This window comes from Coloeus monedula, assembly GCF_965178545.1.
Source record: "Coloeus monedula genome assembly, chromosome: 17".
Classification (NCBI taxonomy): Eukaryota; Metazoa; Chordata; class Aves; order Passeriformes; family Corvidae; genus Coloeus; species Coloeus monedula.
In genome coordinates this window covers 784371-803196 of record NC_138797.1, presented here as the reverse complement: position 1 = coordinate 803196, position 18826 = coordinate 784371, and the positions used below count along the sequence as shown (strand labels likewise).

The 18826-nt window shown below is 42.5% G+C and overlaps 1 protein-coding gene across 7 annotated transcripts in view; it reads left to right on the top strand.

The window, feature by feature from the left end:
* Positions 1-18826, top strand: part of NCOA6 (nuclear receptor coactivator 6) — a 44318-nt gene that overhangs the window by 7504 nt on the left and 17988 nt on the right. For 2 of the 7 annotated variants that reach the window (XM_082292876.1, XM_082292877.1), the window contains exons 3-10: positions 4570-4722; positions 4826-5100; positions 7958-8113; positions 8682-8804; positions 10200-10328; positions 11148-11960; positions 14694-14840; positions 15778-16897. In XM_082292876.1, the coding sequence (XP_082149002.1) occupies positions 4866-5100; positions 7958-8113; positions 8682-8804; positions 10200-10328; positions 11148-11960; positions 14694-14840; positions 15778-16897 (2723 nt within the window). In that variant the 5' untranslated portion in view covers positions 4570-4722; positions 4826-4865. The remainder of the gene's footprint in view (positions 1-4569; positions 4723-4825; positions 5101-7957; positions 8114-8681; positions 8805-10199; positions 10329-11147; positions 11961-14693; positions 14841-15777; positions 16898-18826) is intronic. The other 5 variants (XM_082292879.1, XM_082292878.1, XM_082292880.1 and 2 more) reach the window with 5 other exon arrangements.

The following is an 18826-nucleotide window of genomic DNA, read 5'->3' as shown; positions in this document are numbered from 1 at the left end:
TGCATGTTACAGGTTCAAAGAAAGCCATCCTCTCACCAATATTCTGGCAACACTGAGCCTTCTCTGCCCCCATCATGAAAATCTCTACATCTTTTTCTCATTGGCACCTAAAACAAAGGAAGCAGAAAACATTAAAGTGTGTTATCCAGGACATCCTTTTTTCCTGATTTTTTTTAATCTATTAAGTTGCTTGAAAACCATTTTTCAGTGACAGCAAAAGCAATTTCAATCCTTTAGAAATTATGTTGGTACAGGTATCCCAGACTTTCCCTCCTCACTCTGAATTCTGGTTTCCTCAAGGGATTTGACTGTAACCTCATTTCTTTCCCTTCCCTGTTGCAGCTTTAAATAATGGTCAGTGTGAGGATGAGGACCCTGCTTAGTGCCAGCTTGTGCCATCTGCTAGTGAAGGGCATCAATCCATCCTACCTTCTGCTCTCACCCTTTCCAATCTTTCGTGTAATTTGGAAGAGTGCTGAGATGTAGAGCAGGATTTTAGTACTTTTTATTTGTTTTGGGAGAGTGCATGTTCTGGTGTGACACCAGTTGTGAAAGTGTTTATTTTGAATACATTAAGAAGCTTGTAAATCAATAGACTATGGCAGAAAGCCTGGGACAGGTGGCCAGACAAGGCCTTGGTTTGGTTTGTGTGCTCTGTGTAGTGCAATAGATAGGAGAAAGGAAGGCAAGAGATTTCAAGTTCTATTTAAGAGACAAATTGACATAAGTTTGGATCAGTTAAGTGAACCTTGGGATAAGATTTCCTCATATCAGGAAAGATATCAGTTGGGGTTTTTTCCTTTCTGTTGTTTTTCACCCCAGAGGCCAGCACTTGCAGGTACTCCAGAGCCTGCTGGCTTTCCAGTGTTCAGCTGCTCCCCACTTAGTGACAACTGGCTCTTTCAGATTTTGCTCTAATCCCATCTCTCCCAGGGTCTGGATGGGATTTTCCAAGCCTTGCCCAGCCATGTGGTGCTGGGTTTGTTGTGCAGGCTGCCTGTTGCTGTCAGGCTGCTGGTGGGGACAGCACAGGCCGTGGCAAAATGCCTTGGGGCTCCTGGTAGTTGTGTGTGTGCCCCAGCTGTCCATCAGCCCAGGTCTCAGCTGTGGCATCCTCTATCTTGTGGGAATTCTTCCTCTGAAGAGTCTCTGTTTTGCACATTTTAGTGGGTCAGTTGTTTTATGCATATGGTGAGTGTGCCAGGGAGCTCCTGGCTCCAGCAGCCCAGGGTGTGCCCTGCATCCTTTGGGTTGGACACTCTGGTCTTCATGGGCCGTGCTCTTCCACCCCCTGTCCCCATACAACAGTGCAGGTGCATTTTGGCCATTTGTCTGTTATTTGGCTGTTTATCCCCACCTCTCTTACTTCAGTTAGGCGTACTAAGATGTACTAAGACCAACTTTATAATAAAGAGGCATAACGCTGGTTTTGCTGCTGTAGCCAGTTCCAGGCCAGGTTTGAGGGTAAATGGTTGCCATGTGGTAGCACTGGACTTGCTCTGAGTTCCCAGAAACAACTGTGAAATGGGAAATACTAATTTGGAAACTCTAAAGGAGCAGGTGCAGGGACAGGAAGGAGGCCAGGTGGGCTTTTTGAAGGCAGGATGATGGTCAGAGACCTTTTTGTGCTGCCAAGTGAGCATGGGTGCTTGAGTTCCTGAAGTGTGCTGCAGTTGTACACATCAGCTCAGGTGTGGTTCTTACTCATCAGAGATCCTCCATAACCTTCTGGGAGTTCTGGTTTACATGGACTGTTGAATGACCAGTGTTTACCTGGGTGTGCTTATGCTGAAGGCATTTTGTGTTTGTGTGGAAGAGTGTTGAGGGAAGGTACCTGCTGATTATGGTCAAGTGCTTGCTCAGGGTTTATGGAAGCCAGCCCTATAACCATGAGATTACAGAAGTTGTTAGGATGCTCTGCAGCTGGGATTCATTTGCTCTGACATGGATGGTGTGCTGTGCACTGCCTGAAGAAGAAAATTTTGCAAATCATCACTTTCTCATGTCATACTTGAGATAAATGATACCTGAATATAGGAATGGACTAAATTCCATGTGTTTGAGAAGGAGAGAGTGCAGATGAATGTAGCAGAGATCCTTGAGGAGCATGATGTAAAGAAAAAATGCAATGGGAGCTGTAGCTATATATGCTCATCTGGGATGTAAAATGTAAAGCTTGGTCTTGGTTTGTTTCCTTCCCTCACCATATCCCTGTGGTCCTGTGATTCTCTGAGTCAAGTGAAACAAGGCCCATGGTCCTTTGGGATTTAGAAAACTCGATTTTTATAGCATTTACAAACGGCCATAACTTCAACAAATCCTGTCAGATTTTAGCACACTGAGATGAGGTTGCTGAAATTTGGTCTAAGCTGCAGCATTTTTATGAATTGCTTAAAAACCATGATTTAAGCAGTCTGGGGGTGTTCTGCTCTTTCACAGGGAAGATGGAGGCTTCAGACACTTCCATTCAAATAAAGACTTGAAATGTTTGTGTTCTTGTAGATAAATTCTTATTTCTTTGGTGTTAGGGATTGTCAGGTGTACTCATGTTTCTTGCTGCAGGTGCAACACCCCATCACCTCCAAGTAGTTGTACCTTTTCAACACGTAAGAGCCTGTATTTTGAGCTGAGATTTCTCTCCCTAAAAAATTTACTCAAGACTTTCTGACAAATCATGTTCTGTGTTATTTTCCTCAAAATATAGTGCTTATATTTCACAGGATGTTTGCCTCATTCCTCGCACAGAATGGCTGTGCTTGGTCATTAAAAAGGCCATTTGTGTAGGACTCCCAGCTCCTCCCTCCCTGGGGTCAGTGGATGTGGAATGAAAGATGTAGGAACACAGGAGGAGAAGGCCTGCTCTCCTGGTTGGTGTAAAGCCAGCTTGGGTAAGGAAGTTATCTGTCCAAGAAATTGTGTGAAAATCAGTTAAAACATCCACAGACTCCTATCAATTGTGATTCTCATTATCTGGGCACCTGACATGGCACTGAGGAGTTTGACTTAATGGAGGTGCCAAACACTCAGAGCAGTAATTTAGACACAGAGCTGAGCAGCAAGGAGTCTGGGGAAAAAAAGAAGATTTAATTGTCTCTGTGTTCACCTGGTAATGAATTTTTAAAATTTCTTTCTCTATTGCCCATCTTGAAAATTTCCATGGGAATAATAAGTATATGAAAGCACTGTGGAAACAGATCAGTGCCTGTGAAACATTAAACTTATTTTCTGATGCAGGGCTGCAGAAGAGCTTGTGAGACAAAATTAGCTCAGTTTTTAATCTGAGATTTGAGGATGAAGGCTGGTGCTGCAGGATGAGAGAGTAACTGCATGTAAAATAGGGGATTATTCCTTAGTGCTGTTGGATTGCCTGGTGTGGGGTAGGGTTGCAAGGAAGAAAAAACCTGTATTTTTGAAATATAGTGAGTATATGTGTAGAGATCTGACCAAAAAGCTGAGGGGATTTTGTGGCTTCCAAGTCCCTGGTTTTTCCTTTGTGATATTGTCCCTTCAGCAGCATTATGTGAGTGTGCAAACAGTGCAGAGTTGAATCTGCACTTGTCTAACATTGTTAGATTTTTTTATTAGAAAGGGCTGTTTTCCGGCCAGTATCTGCAGCTCACCTTTAATCTCAAAGTTGTGGTTTTAATTTGTGTTGGGAACTTGAACCTCTGCCAAAACCCCAATCTGTATCCTGTTAAAGGGTCTGTTGTCCTGAGCTAAACCTTCTGGGTGAGTTGTGCCAAATACCCACAGCTTTGGAGTTATGAGGTCTTGACAGTCCTGGCTGGTGAATTGATTTGGTTTTGACAATGGTGGTCAGGAACAGGTCCCTTTTTTGGCTGTTTCTACAGATGGTTTGAATATTTTAGCAATACTTGCAAAGTGCTGAGTGTTAGAGCAGATGTCTCACCTGGAAAGGGTAGTGCCATTGCCCTTGTGATGGAGTGGGAAAATGTGTATCTTAACATTGGTGGTGACCACTGGAAGTTTTGGGATAATTTTATCATAGATTGTACTTCTGTAACAGCATAGATTAATGTCATAATGGCAAAATTCATTGCAAAGTTTAGACTTTTTATTAAGCAAAATCCATCAGGTGTGGGACTTGGCTTACTGAATTCATTGTTATCTGAGCACGATGTGGGGGCATGGGGAGAGTTGTGGGCTGTGACAGGGGGAGCAGATTTCAGGTTGTTATGTGCCTAAGAAGCTGAAAACACCTAAATCTTTACAAACTTTAAGAAAGTTGGCACATTATGCCTGAGATTTCCCTGGGTGGGAGTAAAATATTTGTCAAATGCTACATTTCTCCTGGTAAACATGTGCTGTGGCTTTCTTAGTGCTTTGCACCTATTGCATCTGCAGTCTCTAAAAGTGAATTTGGTGGTTCTCCTTATCATTCTATAATTCAGCTATTGCTGTGAGTAGTTTTACAGTCTCCCAGCAGTCAGGCACTGCAGCATTGGTACCAGATGCCTGCTTGTCCCCTCTATGATATGGAGATGAATAGAATTCATTTTCCTCTGATTTTTTATCCTCTACCTTCCTTTCTACCTGTCTGTCTTTTAGATCAACTGGAATACTTCTCAAGTCCCGTGCAGCAGGATTCTGTCAGGAAACCCCTTCTGTTTGTCCTAGTGGAGAAACAGCTCAGACACTGCCATGGCCACCATTTGCAGCCTCACACAGTTGGTCTCACGGAGCCCAACATTGGGTCACCAGGTAGGTTTTTCTGGCAATGACCAAATGTTCCACTGAAAGCAGCTGTTAATGTCCTTACACAATTATTATTATATGTATTATAATTCTTTTTTTCCCTTCCAAGCATCACCTTGACGTCTGACAGGCTCCCATTGTTGGAAACAATGGTTTTGGATGATCTACCTAACTTAAAAGATACATATGCCTCCTTGTACTCCTCAGCTATGGAAGACTTAGAGGTGGATTTTGATTCAGGACTGGAGGAAGATGAACTGAAACAGGAGGCTGCTCCTGGGGATTCCACAATCTTTGTAGCTTTTAAAGGAAATATAAGTGACAGAGACTTTGAACAGAAGCTGGATACCATACTGGAGAATGTGCCTGGCCTTTTACACATGGGTAATGCACCTTCTTGTCACTTTTCAGCTGTCCTTAAAAAGCTTATTTAGGTAGTCAGGGTACTTGCACAAAAAGTAGTTTATATTGGGTTTGAGCTACTTAGTTTGTTATGATATTGGTTGGGGTTATTCTTAGTGAATTTGTGAGCTGTTCTTCTCAGAAATGTAGACTGCAAGTGTCTGCAGTGGGTTTGTTGTTTGAAACTGATTTATTTAGCAAGTTCCTTCATTTCTCTTCTGTTTCCACATTTTGCCTGGTTTTATTCTCTTTCATGTCCCTCTATTACACGACTGTGTTATATGAAAGTGAAACCAGGCTGGTTCACACAGGAGATGTGTTTTACTGCCCAAACCATCCATTTTAAACTACTGCAGTTCATCTGAGAATGTGTTCATTCTCCAGTACCTGTGATATTACTGCCTTTTTCTGACCTACCCTTCCTGATTGATTGATTGGTTTGTGTTGGGGGTGGGGGAGTGCCCTCATGTACCCCTGAATGCTCACCCAGCTCTGGGAGCAGCTCCATGGCACGTCACTGATAGCAGGCTTTTTGGGACATCTTTTGCCAGCATGTTTAGATCTGGAAAATCCTGTCTGAACTTCCTTGCAAAAGGTCTTAGGCTGATTATTGATGGCTGCTCAGTTAGGTAGCCGTGACTGTTTTCTTCAACAGTGTCAAACACCTTTTCAGAAAAATAACACATTACTCCTCAAGAACCAAACTGAATTTCTTTGTCACTTTATTCCTTTCTTTCAAGTTTGTCCATGTAGTCAGCTGGCATCAGTTTGTTGGGTTCTTGCTGTTCTTGCTCAGGGAGATAAAAAAGCTGGGATAAGAAAAAAATACTATGAAGAAATACTACAGTTTTGAGCTGTATCTTACAAACAGTTGGCAGTAGATGTAAACTAACAGATGGTTACTGGTGTGAAGGGATGTGTGTAATTCCACAGATGAATTGTGTAGTTTTTGACATCTATTCAGTCTGTTGCTGCACGTAGTCACCTTTGTTACACAGAGGCATCTGCATGCTGAGTCTGTTATAAATATTAATGCCAGGATTAATAAACATGATTCAGACCTCAGCTGAGAAAGCAAATTTTTAAAATCAATGTCAAGCTAATTTGAAAATTATCCATGTGAGAAGTTATTTAAACTGATTCAGAGCAAAATAGGATATCCTGAATGTGGAGTTAGTAAATAACATGGGGTTATCTTGGCAGATGCAGTGTTTGAAAAATGAGAAACCTGGGTACAAATACATAGAAATACCAAAACTGATAATACAATTTTTCTGTGTTAAATATTGGGACATTAATAACAGAGAAAATGGGACTGTTCAAACCTCCACAAAAGGAGATTTTAAAACTCCTCCTGACATGTTCCCAGCCAAAAACAGGCTTATAGGTAGAACGAGGATGAATTTAATAATTCTGTTACTGTAGCAGCAAAAGGGGCTTGGTGAATTAGTGGTGAACAAGAGATTCCTAAGTAGGAATGAGTGCTGGCATTCTTAACTAACATGTTTTTCAGACTCCAAAAGGTAGCAAATGTTGAGTAAATCTAAGGTTACAGTGGAGGAGCTGGCTGATGAAAATTTGGGTCAATGCTTTCTGTTTTGAGAGGAACTTTCTTTACAGGAAGATAGAAACTGGAAACTTATAAAGCTATATTGGGTGCTGTGTTTTTAACTATCCTTAACTGCATTTTGTAGCAATCATTTAGGTAGGTACCACTTTGGATAATGTATCCAACATAACTGCCCAACCTTTTTGCTGTTACTTTGAAAACCACTGGTCTATGTAGAAACACTCATGTGTAGAACAGGCTTTCAGAAAACGTGCAAGTAAGTATTTTGCATGACTTTGAGACATTTTTGGCAGTGGATATGAAATACCTACCCAGAAAACTAAATAATAAGGTAGAAATCAATGAAATACTGCTAGGACTCTGTTGGCACTGGCCTTGTAAAAAAAAAAAAAAAAAAAAAAAAAGTTTCACAAGCATTTTTAGAGCAAATATTTCAAGTGTTTCACTCCTGTAGTCAGTTTTTTCCCCTCATTCATCTGGTTCCCAAACAAATGTACTGTATCACAGGGCTGGGGCCTCTCTGCTCTGGAGCCAGGCTGGGAGAGCTGGGGGTGCTCACCTGGAGGAGAGGAGGCCGCAGGGAGAGCTCAGAGCCCCTTGCAGGGCCTAAAGGGGCTCCAGGAGAGCTGCAGAGGGACTGGGGACAAGGGCTGGAGGGACAGGACACAGGGAATGGCTTCCCAGTGCCAGAGGGCAGGGATGGATGGGATACTGGGAAGGAATTGTTCCCTGGGAGGGTGGGGAGGCCCTGGCACAGGGTGCCCAGAGCAGCTGTGGCTGCCCCTGGATCCCTGGCAGTGCCCAAGGCCAGGTTGGATGGGGATTGGAGCACCCTGGTCTAGTGGGAGGTGTCCCTGCCCATGGCAGGGAGTGGAATGGATTGGGCTTTAAGGTCCCTTCCAACCCAAACCTAATACCTATAATTGTATGAAATCTGTTTTATTAGATATTTTCTTATCTTTCCAAAGTAGTTTATCCACAGAATATTTCAATTTTTGAGTAATACTATCAAGTGAGGGTGTCGTCTGTTGCATTGGTTATCATTGAGTAGTTTTTTTACTGCTAATTTTTTGGAAAATCCCTGATGTGGTTTGGCAGCATTGGTCACTGTACACCTGTGTGGGGAAAAATTTCCTGTACCTGTGACTAAGCACTGGCAATTTTCAAAGCCAAAAACTGTTTCATTTTTTTCAACTTTTTAACCAAGTTGTTTCATCAGACATGTTTAAAAACTGCCTTTGCACTGACTTTGGTTGTTTTTCTGTTAAGAATCCAACAAGTTAAAAGTGCAGAAGATAGAGCCTTGGAACAGTGTCCGTGTCACCTTCAACATCCCCCGGGAAGCAGCCGAGCGGCTGCGAATCCTGGCTCAGAACAACAACCAACAGCTCCGAGACCTGGGCATTCTCTCAGTTCAGATTGAAGGTATTTCACACCAAATCTGCTTCCAAAGCTCACATTTAAGCAGACTCAAAAAGCAGTTTTGTGTACTTGGTTAATGTTGCAAAACTTCTAAGTTACTACTTTAGCTTTAGTGAAAAAGATAGCCCAGGACTTTTATTCTTTCAAGAATAAAATTTACTACGAATAAAAATGAAACCTGAAAATGCTCTGGGCATCAGGAACCCTCCTGGAAAATGTTTTCTGTGTGTTGACTTAGGAAAGGGTTGGCTCATTTTCTTTCCCTGTTGTTTCATATGAGGCTGTCTTTAAGGCAAGTTTTCAGTGGATTTCACTGTTACACTATCCATTCTGGACAGTTGTCCAGGAGCACCCTCAGGATGAAACCAAGGGCAGGTAATGCTTGTCATGACATTTGGTTTTCTTAAAACTGAATCCAGAAGGATGGTGTGATGTGTAAGTGTCCTTCTAAAGTGCACAGTGGAGGTGGAGCCTCTTCTTCCTTCCTCAGCGTTTCTTACATGTCCTTTTGCAAATGTCTGTGTTCTGCTTTTCTGTCTCTTCTGTTCACCCACCCTGTGCATTGCTTTAGGGGAAGGTGCTATCAACTTGGCCTTAGCCCAGAGCAGGAGCCAGGATGTGCGGATCAACGGGCCCCTGGGAGCGAGCAGCGCCATGCGCATGGACACGGGGTTCCCCATGCAGGGGGGGCAAGGTAAATCCCCTCAGCTGCCTTTGTGCAGCTTCAGACACTCAGAAATCTGCTGCTGGACTAATGAAACTACTGCTTACAGCAGCTATTGTTTGCAGAATTGTAATGGCCATTTAAATTAATGTCTGTTCTTGTTCTGCGCTGTCAAACCATGTTCGGTGTTATGTAAATAACTTGTTGGCTGCATTGTGTCCCACAAGCATTGGAGTGATTTTGGTGGGGCCAGTTTGTTTGTTTTCAGGTATTTTGAGGGTGTAGTGGTTTGGGGTTTTGTTGGTTAGTTGGTTGGTTGGGGTTTTTTCACATAAAGCCTTTTAAAGCACATGAGTTGAGTATAGTGAATTCACTTTGAAATATGCACAAATTTTCACAGCGTTCTGTTTGGTTCCCTTTATGGAAATGTGCATAAGTCTTTATTCAGTGTACAATAAACTGACTTAGATTAAATCCGTTAGAATTATGGGAAGTACAGGACTGTCATTGTTACTCTCTCATTTTATTTTCTGATAAACTTCTGAGGTCTGATCGTAAAGAAGGAATTTTTGTGGAGAGGTGTAGTTGATCAAACTGTATTTTAGAGCTTTGTATATGCATAAGGAATTTTCAGCTACAAAATTCAGATTTTACAAAGACTTTTTACAAAGAAAGCTACTATGTAATTTATTAAAATAGCTGACTCATAGGGCAAAATAACTAATATTTTAGTAAATAGGATTTAAAGCAATTAAAGCAGGAGCATTTTTGGTCAGTTTATCTAAGATGCATTAGTGGCTGTTGAGGAGAAGGAATGGAAAGAACATTTTGCCTTTGTAAAAACCTAATTACACAGTAGTGAAATCTTTGTCCTTTAAAACATTTAAAGAAGGGCTCTGCTCTCCACTGTGCTGATCAGTGCCTTTATTTCCTCTCTGCAGGTCAACAACATAACAGCAGTATAACCAACAGGGCAACAATAGCAATCATTTTAGAAAATAGCAGCCTGTGGAAGTAAAACATGGAATTTTTTTCTCTCTTGCAACACCTCAGTTACTTTCTAGTTTCAGATCTTGCAAAAGCCTGAGCTCCATGTACAGCTTTGATACAATCTTGTCACTTGGTGCTTTCAGTGGCAAGTCAGGCTCACATTAATTCATGAGTCAGTAGTGTTTCCTTTTGTACTCTTTTTAAAAATTTAGTGTTAAAGAAAGAGCTACAGCATGACCTGAACTTGTTTGATACCAGGGAATCTGAGCTTTCAGACAGAGAGGTGTGTCCTCAGGTTATTTTGGACAAACAATTCTTGAAGTCTAAAGAAATGTTTTACTGACAAATATGATTTTTTCTTTTTAAAGGAAAAAATTCTGAAATTCTTCTCTATGTAACTGCAAGACTTGATAATTTCTATTTTTATTTTTTAAGGTTTAATAAGAATGAGCAATGCTGCAGCTGTCATGATGTCCCAGGGTGGAAATGTGCCCTCCTCTATGGTGGCAAGTGGTGCTAGTGCTGAGCTGCAGCCACGAACACCTCGGCCTTCCTCACAGCCAGGTGGTAAAATTTAGTCATAGTACTGATCTGAAAATGTTCTTAAATGTTGATTCTTCAGCACACAGGCTTGAGTGTGTATTCCTGAGAGTACTCCAGAATTGTTCTGGAACATTTTCCCTGCCTTTCTGGGAGCTACTCTTCCTGTGAAAACTTGCCTTCCCCCTTAATCTGTTAAATTTTTTCAAATAATTTGGGTGCTTAATAAATCATCAGCTTACTTGGTATTTTGTTCAAATGTGTTGAGCAATGGCAGTGGTATTTTTGCAGTTGAACTGTTGTGACTGAGCTTTATGTTTAGCCAGAGGTAAGAGAAGGATTAGTTCAACGAGGCAGGAATATTTCTGGTGCTCTTTTTTCCCCTCTTTTCAGGAAGGGTGGATGGACTGGTAGTTTAAGGATCAGGGGTCTGGTAGGTGTGAATGTTTAGGGTTTATTCTTCACAGCCTCCCCAGGGAAGTGGTCATGGCACCAAGCCTGACAGAGTTCAGGGAGTGTCTGGATGATGCTCTTAGTCCTGTGGTTTAGTTTTAGATGGTCCTGCCAGGAGCAGGGATTTGGGCTCAATGGTTGTTCCAGCTGAGATACTGTGTGATTCTGCAGTTCTAAGTGTGTAGAGGGCTCACATCAGTCTGTAGCATTGTGGGGCTGTTGTGCTTTATTTTAGAGGATATAAATTGATAAGACCTGGCTTCTCTGGAACATGACATTTTATGCAGAATCAGGAAATGCAAGCAAGCAATTTAGCCTTTCTTGTTTTGTGATGGGTTTTGTCTACAGTAGGTTACTTTTTTTTATTGTTTTTCTTTGCTATTTTAATAGATGCAATGGACCCACTCTTATCTGGGCTAAATATACAGCAGCAAAATCATCCATCTGGATCTTTAGCTCCCCAGCTCCATTCAATGCAGTCAGTTCCTGTAAACAGGCAGATGAACTCAGCCAACTTTCAGCAGCTACAGCAGCAGCAGTTGCAGAGTCGGCCTCCCCAGCCACATCAGCAGCCACAGCAGGGTATTCGACCTTCATTCACTTCACCAGCACAGGTTCCAGTTCCCCCTGGCTGGAACCACCTTCCTTCTGGAGCACTTCAGCCTCCTCCAACCCAGGGAGCACTGGGTACACTGACAGTAAACCAGGGTTGGAAAAAGGCCCCGTTGCCTGGACAAATGCAGCAGCAGCTTCAAGCAAGACCATCTCTAGCTACAGTACAAACTCCTACTCATCCTCCACCTCCATATCCTTTTGGAAGCCAGCAAGCTTCCCAGGCTCACTCAAACTTTCCCCAGATGAGCAATCCTGGCCAGTTTACTGCTCCTCAAATGAAAAGCCTTCAGGGAGGGCCCTCACGGGTTCCTACACCACTACAACAACCCCACCTGACCAACAAGTCTCCTGCTTCCTCTCCCTCCTCCTTCCAGCAGGGCTCTCCTGCCTCATCTCCAACTGTTAACCAGACACAGCAGCAGCTGGGACCAAGGCCTCCCCAGAGTAGCACACTTCCCCAGGGATTCCAGCAGCCTGTCAGTTCTCCTAGTCGTAATCCTATGGTGCAACAGGGGAATGTACCCCCCAACTTCATGGTGATGCAGCAGCAAAACCAAGGTCCACAAGGTTTACACCCTGGTTTAGGAGGTAAGAAGTACTGAGATCTTCTTTTATTTAAAAAAACCCAAGCATAAAGTGGCAAGAACTAATGTTGCTGTTAGTTCTGAAAAGATCCTTTATGAGACAGAATCAACAAATAGATGGAGTATGAGGTGGGTATTGGTGAATGAGCATCAGCATCCCTTGGTTTCTATTCTCTCTGTCCTGCAGTGTCACAGAGATGCCTGAAGGGTCAGGGAGGAGTTGCTGTGTGCATTACTGTTATTACTGCCAGTTGTCCTGTTGACAGCTCTTCTGTTGCCTTTAGGCAAGCTTAGGATGTTCAGAGATGGTGTGGGGATTTTTTTAGGTTGGGAGTTGTTCTTTTTGGGGGGGAAAGGGAGGATTTTTTTGCGAGAGAGTGTCATGAAAACAAACAAATTTTCTTTCTCTCTTCAGCTTCCTCTGTCACCATTTACATTTTCTAAAGAACCGAGGCATTGTTTTGCATCTTCCTTTCTAAGCTGTGGATATTTCTTCTTCACCCTGTCTTTGTCACCAATTTCTTCCCATATAAAGAGGAAAGAGCTATTGTTGCCATGCTGTTGTACTTCCTATCCTAAAATTAAGAGGTTATGGGATGTTTTAGTTTCTCATTTGGCTGTGTTGTCTTTAGTTTCCTCTTTGGACCAATGCACTCACTTCTTTTCCTTACTACTCCTAGAGTTCTTCTCTAACAATGAAGGAATTTCTTTTGTCAGTCCCAGGATCTCTTCTGTGTCCTTGGTGGTTTTTTTTCCCTTGAGCTCTTTGTATTTCCATGCAGATTTGTCGTGCTTCTCTTTGCTCACTCATTTGTTCATCTTCCTCTTGGATGGCTGTTCTCAGGTCCCATACACCAGTTCTTGTTTAAGCCTTTGAAATAATTCCTTTATGTACTTATTAAATATGGGCCATATTCTTTGTCTACCTACACACACATAAATACATTCTAGTTTCTTGCATTCTCATGTTGTACATCCAAAATCTGTCAAAACACTGTAAGGAATTCCTGTTTCTTGGTCTGCTGATGTGGACAAGCCTCTTGGTTTCACTGTTTGTACCATGGGTCTCGTTTGAAGTCAGATGAATTTTCTCTGTTTCAATGTTCTCCTCTTGGGATCTGCCAGTGCCTTACACTTAGTGTATCTTGTTTTGTCTCCCTCTGGAAGCAGTTATTCATTATTCATTATAGTCACATTTCCCTACAGTTTTGCCTCACCAGCCATATGTCCCCATCAGAAATCTTAGCCATGACCTTTAGCCAGAATATGCTTGGCTAAAGAAGAACCATGTTCTGCTTCCTGAGTAAACCTACTACAAACAAACCTCAATTTTTTTGAGTTAAATGTGACACCACAATAAACCATCAAAATATGTTACTCGGTCTTATTGTAGACCTTATTGCTAAAATCAACAATCCTGCTGTGAGCTGTACCCTCAGCTGATTTTAAAAGACAGGATTCCTTGGTTTTAGCAAAGCTGCGTTGCTTCCACTGCTGAGATTTTTGCCTGACTTCTGTGCATACTCATTCTTTGCTGCAGTTTATATGTTAATTTTTCATTATAGATATTTCCATTTTTAAGCCACCTTGCATTTAAAGGTTTGGTGTAAATGAATGCATTCAAACACTTTGCATTTCACACAGTCAATTTAGCAAATCAAAATTTATATCAGATTTGGAAGAGACCAAGCTAACACTTTCTTTTTTTCTCAGTTGAAGCATTCCTATGTGCAAAACTTCCCTGAAAGTTTCGCAGAACTAAAACTGGAGTGATGTGGTGTTTCAAGAAGTCTGTTTCTGTATTTGTAAATATATTTGGTGTTTGACCTATAGACCTGATTACCTTGAAATATTAATTACAACCTAAGACCAGATAATTAGCACAAGTAGTACAATTAGGTGTGCAAGAAAGCTGTAACTGCAGAAGGAACTGAAGTCACATTCTGGCACTGGGTCAGGAAAATAAAGGGGGCGGTGGGCAGGGTTGCCTTAAAGTCTGAGGCATTGTGTGGACAGTGAGTTAAAAAGAACTGAGTTCTCTAAAATCCATCTGTGCTGCTGCTCATGTTGGCAGGTAGAGGGGAGGTTTTTCTCTCTGTCCCAGGGCAGCAGTGATGTTTGGATGTGCCAAAGTGTGGGTGTTGTGCCACATAGGGGCCTGACAGAATTCCTTGCTCTTGCAGCAGGAATAGCAGAGTTACTTGAAGGAGCAGCAGGTCTGGATGTACTGGACCATGGGGTTCCTCAGCCCACTCTGGGATGAAAAGACCCTTTGGGTTTGTGTGCACACAGCAGCACTGATAAGGAGTGTGTGCCTGGTGTGTCAGAGTTGGTGAGAGGAGCACATCACTAGCAAAAATACCAGTTATTTGTGCTTGTGTACATGAAATAAGTTAAGGGCATGCTAAGAGATGCGGGAGAGCAGAAAGCAACAAACCACGTTACTTAAAGTTCTAGTTTCTGAAAGGTCAGACGTGGACTTTTCACCTTCTCTGGGCAGTAAGTTTTGTACTGAAATTATAGTTTGAAATTAGTCATAGTAATTTGTTAGGCAGAATTATTGCACAGGTAAGAACTATGAATGTCTTCAGTGGATTTTGTATATTGGCAAAAAACAATTGCTGCCTAAACGTGTCACATGATGGCACAGACTCAAAGGTATTCTCCAATTACAGATTTTGTCTATTTTTTCCTTCCCCTTTTCCATACTAACTAATCAGAAAATTCTCGTGTTCAGGAATGCCCAAGCGGCTCCCCCCGGGGTTCCCTGCAGGCCAGGCTAACCAGAACTTCCTGCAAGGTCAGGTGCCTTCCACAGCTCCAGGAACACCAGGGAACAGCGGAGCACCGCAGCTGCCAACCAGCCAGAACGTGCAGCACACAGGTCTGACTGCACTGGGGCCTTCCTCAGCCTTTTCCACTTTCCATTTGTAGCACATGGTGCCTTTTCCTGTGTCACACGGGTCCCAAGCCATTCAACTCCTGCCATCAACAGGGAGCTGCTGCCTGGGACTGCAGCAGCACTCTGGGTGTAGTGCTGGATAAGGAAAAGAAAAGCATAAGGCTGCTCATGTTTCTCAAAACCCAACTATTATTGATGAGGACTGTGGGTCTGGGCTTCAGAAGTAGCTGTTCAGAAATTGAATGGAAGGTAACACTGCAACTTGGAGGCAAGGGGTAATAAAGATACAACACAAAAGGAACTTCTTGTCCAGAAAAAAAAAAAAAAGTGTAATTATCCTAGAAGCAGAATAGCAAAATATCTTGTTCTGCTTTGAAAAGATTACTTGTTACTTCCTTCAAAAATTTTGAAAGTCTGCTTAAAGTGTGAAAATGAAATCTTTAATTCACAAATGTCTCAATTTAACAATTCAATTATTAGTCCTTTGGCTGGATTATGGATACCCTGATGATGTCATTTCATCAGTACTCTGTGCATTTATTCTTTAACCCATTATAAAGTAACCTCAGGGTTTGAAGCTCATTTTGGTTAGGAATTACTCTGCTGAGTTAGGTGACATTATGGAAGGTTTTCAAACCTAGGTGCAGATAACAACTGAAATTAAGTTTCTGTTCTGTCTTCTGCAGAGGGATACAGGGGAAATACCAGCCCAAGTGTTTATTTTGAGGTGTATGATATTCTGTTTTGACAACTAACACGTGTCTGTAGCATCAAACTCTGCATCCCAGGACTGCAAATATATGAGATACACCAGTTTATTGGAAAAGGGACTTTTGGAGTACTCAACAGTTAAAGGTGTGAAAACTCTTACACCAATCCAGTTAGTGTCTTACTGGTATTTTCTTTTTATTTTCTTAAGGTGGCCAAGGATCTGGACCTCCTCAAACTCAGATGCAAGCAGCACATGGCCCAGCAAATATGATGCAGACCAATCTAATGGGACTTCATGGAAATATGAACAACCAGCAGGCTGGTGCTAGTGGGGTGCCACAGGTTAACATGGGCAACATGCAGGGACAGCCTCAGCAAGGACCACAGTCCCAGCTTATGGGGATGCATCAGCAAATCGTGTCCTCTCAAGGACAGATGGTGAACATTCAGGCTCAGGGATCGCTGAACCCTCAAAACCAGATGATACTTTCTCGAACTCAGCTCATGCCACAAGGCCAGATGATGGTGACACCTCAAAACCAAAATCTTGGTCCCTCTCCTCAAAGGATGACCCCACCCAAACAGATGATTCCCCAGCAGGGACAGCAGATGATGTCCACACACAATCAGATGATGGGACCTCAGGGCCAGGTCTTGCTACAGCAAAACTCAATGATGGAACAGATGATGACCACTCAGATGCAAGGAAATAAACAGCCTTTTAATACCCAAAACCAGTCCAATGTTATGACGGGGCCAGCTCAACTGATGAGAGGACCAACCCCAAACATGCAAGGAAATATGGTGCAGTTCACTGGGCAGATGATGGCACAGCAAGGCCCCGTGAATGGGAATCCTTCTCAGGTGATGGGAATTCAAGGGCAAGTTTTAAGACCCACTGGACCTGGTCCTCACATCTCTCAGCAACTTGGGGATACTGCTACCACAGCAAACAACGATGGGAACTTGACACAGATGTTACCTGAGGTTCCTGTGCAGCAGCCAAACATGGTGCCTTCTCATATGCAAGGAATGCAAGGAAACAACAATGCTTCAGGGAGTCATTTCTCTGGCCATGGGCTGCCTTTCAGTACGGGGTTTAGTGGAACTCCCAATGGGAATCAGGTTTCCTGTGGGCAGAATCCTGTGTTTCCTGTCAATAAAGATGTGACGCTCACAAGTCCACTCTTGGTTAACCTTCTCCAGAGCGATATCTCAGCAGGGCACTTTGGTGTGAACAACAAACAGAATAACCAGAATGCCAGCAAGCCAAAGAAGAAGAAGCCTCCAAGGAAGAAGAAAAATAATCAACAGCTAGAACAAACAACGTAGGTTTAATATTACAGTGTTTTTTATAAGGGGCATGAAGAAACTCCACAGGCACCTTGTCAATATTTTATCAGCAAGTAATGGGTGAGGAAGGACCTGTATTTAATTCATGTTGTAGCAGTTTCTCTCAAGAGTCTGTCATTGGAATGTTGTTCAAGATTAAAAATAACATGCAAATATCCAAACTCAGTTATAAACCAAATTTTACCAGCACTGTTCCTTACCTTTACTGGGTGAAGGAAGTTTAGCATGCAGCCCCTGGTGCCACAGCCCTTGGAAGAGGAGGCTGCCTTTTTTAAGCAGCCTGACAGCCACGATCAAAGGGTGGGAAGTATGTTCAGAAGAACTAGAAGCCTCTATATAACCTGTGCAGGACAGATTTTGGGGGCTTGTTTCCTGAATTATGTGCATATTCTGACACATTTCTGCCTGGAATTGAGCTGGACTTCTCTCTTAGTTGAGGCTACAGCTAGAATTTAGAGGGAGGAATCTGGTACTTTCTGGGTATGAGATTAACAAATCCAAGCAAGTTGGTCTTCCTGGCCTAGCAGAGATTAGGAAGGGAAAAAAACCCCACAGCTCTTGAGAGGGAGGAGGCCAATGGAAAAGATTGAAAGATAATCAATGAGTGTGCCTTTTTAGTGAAAAGACAAGATTGCAGAATCTCTTCTTCCTTCTTTGGCCAGCATGTTCTTTCTTGGCCAGCTGTCCTGTAACCATTTGCCATTGACAGCCCACTGTCACCCAGCACAGCGTGGTAGCTGCTGCTGCTGTGCTTTTATTCAGCTCAAATGGTAGGTTTGAGAAGGCAGATATGCTTTATCTAATTATCCTGATGCTGTAGATGAGCACATGGGGCATTAACAGAAATCCACCTGATGGTACTTTGAGAGATTGTTTTCAATCAAGAAAAAATGGGGGAAATGAAAAAACTTTGCACAGAAAATTATAACACAGAAATATCCAAATATCAAAATTAAATTCTTAAAACCAAACAAAAAGGTGGCAGTAGCACATTAAGCTCCTGGTGTGGCTCTGGTTCCACCAGTCTGGCCCCTTTGAATAATCATTATGTCCTTAACCTGAAGTTTATGCTGCCTTTCCTAGGGACACATGTTCAGTTCAGTGCAAAGAGAAGATGGCATCAAGTACTAAGCAACTGTTCAATATTCTAATTTTCCCTTGGTTATTCAATGTGTAGCCCCAGCCTGCATTTTCTGCACAGTGTCAAGATTCCTTCGTGAAGGTGGAATTAATAATTTCGTGGACCTTTTAATTGTGGACTGAAAAACTCACATCATCTATAGCAAGTGATCTTTTGTGACAATCATTAATTGGCTTAACTAGTACAAAAATAAAATGCAGAAATGCTGTAAGGTAAAGCAAAGCATGCTAATTTAGTAGGTCTTGGAGAAAAGCTTTTCAAGCCTCTCCTGTATAGTTGTATACAGTCATGGTATGGCTTGTCAGGTCCTCACTGCTGCTGTGTGATCTCAGATTACAGCTGGAGGAGGACCCAGTCTGTGGCCAGATGTGGAAACCTGGGTAAAGTAACTTGGCCAGAACCAAGTGTGTGGCCAGTCTGCAGCTTTGGGGTGACTTAGAAACCTAACACAGACACCAGCTCCTCCAGTGCAAATAGATTCCAATAAAACAATGATAACCACTGCTGTAGCAAGTGCCTTGCTGTGGAAGTGACAGAGGATTCAGAGGGAGCAGCTGAGTTGGTACCACCTTCTGAAAAAAAAAATCCACTAATCATTAAAGAAAACTCTTCTTAGGATTTTGTTTTCATTGGTCTTACTGATGAGCACTCGGCCTCAGTGTGGCCTGGGAATATCAATAAATGGGTCTATAAAGCTCTTCCTCTGAGCTTGCAAAGCCTCACAAGACTATTTGCTTATTAAAAAGTTTTCACAGTAGAAGTC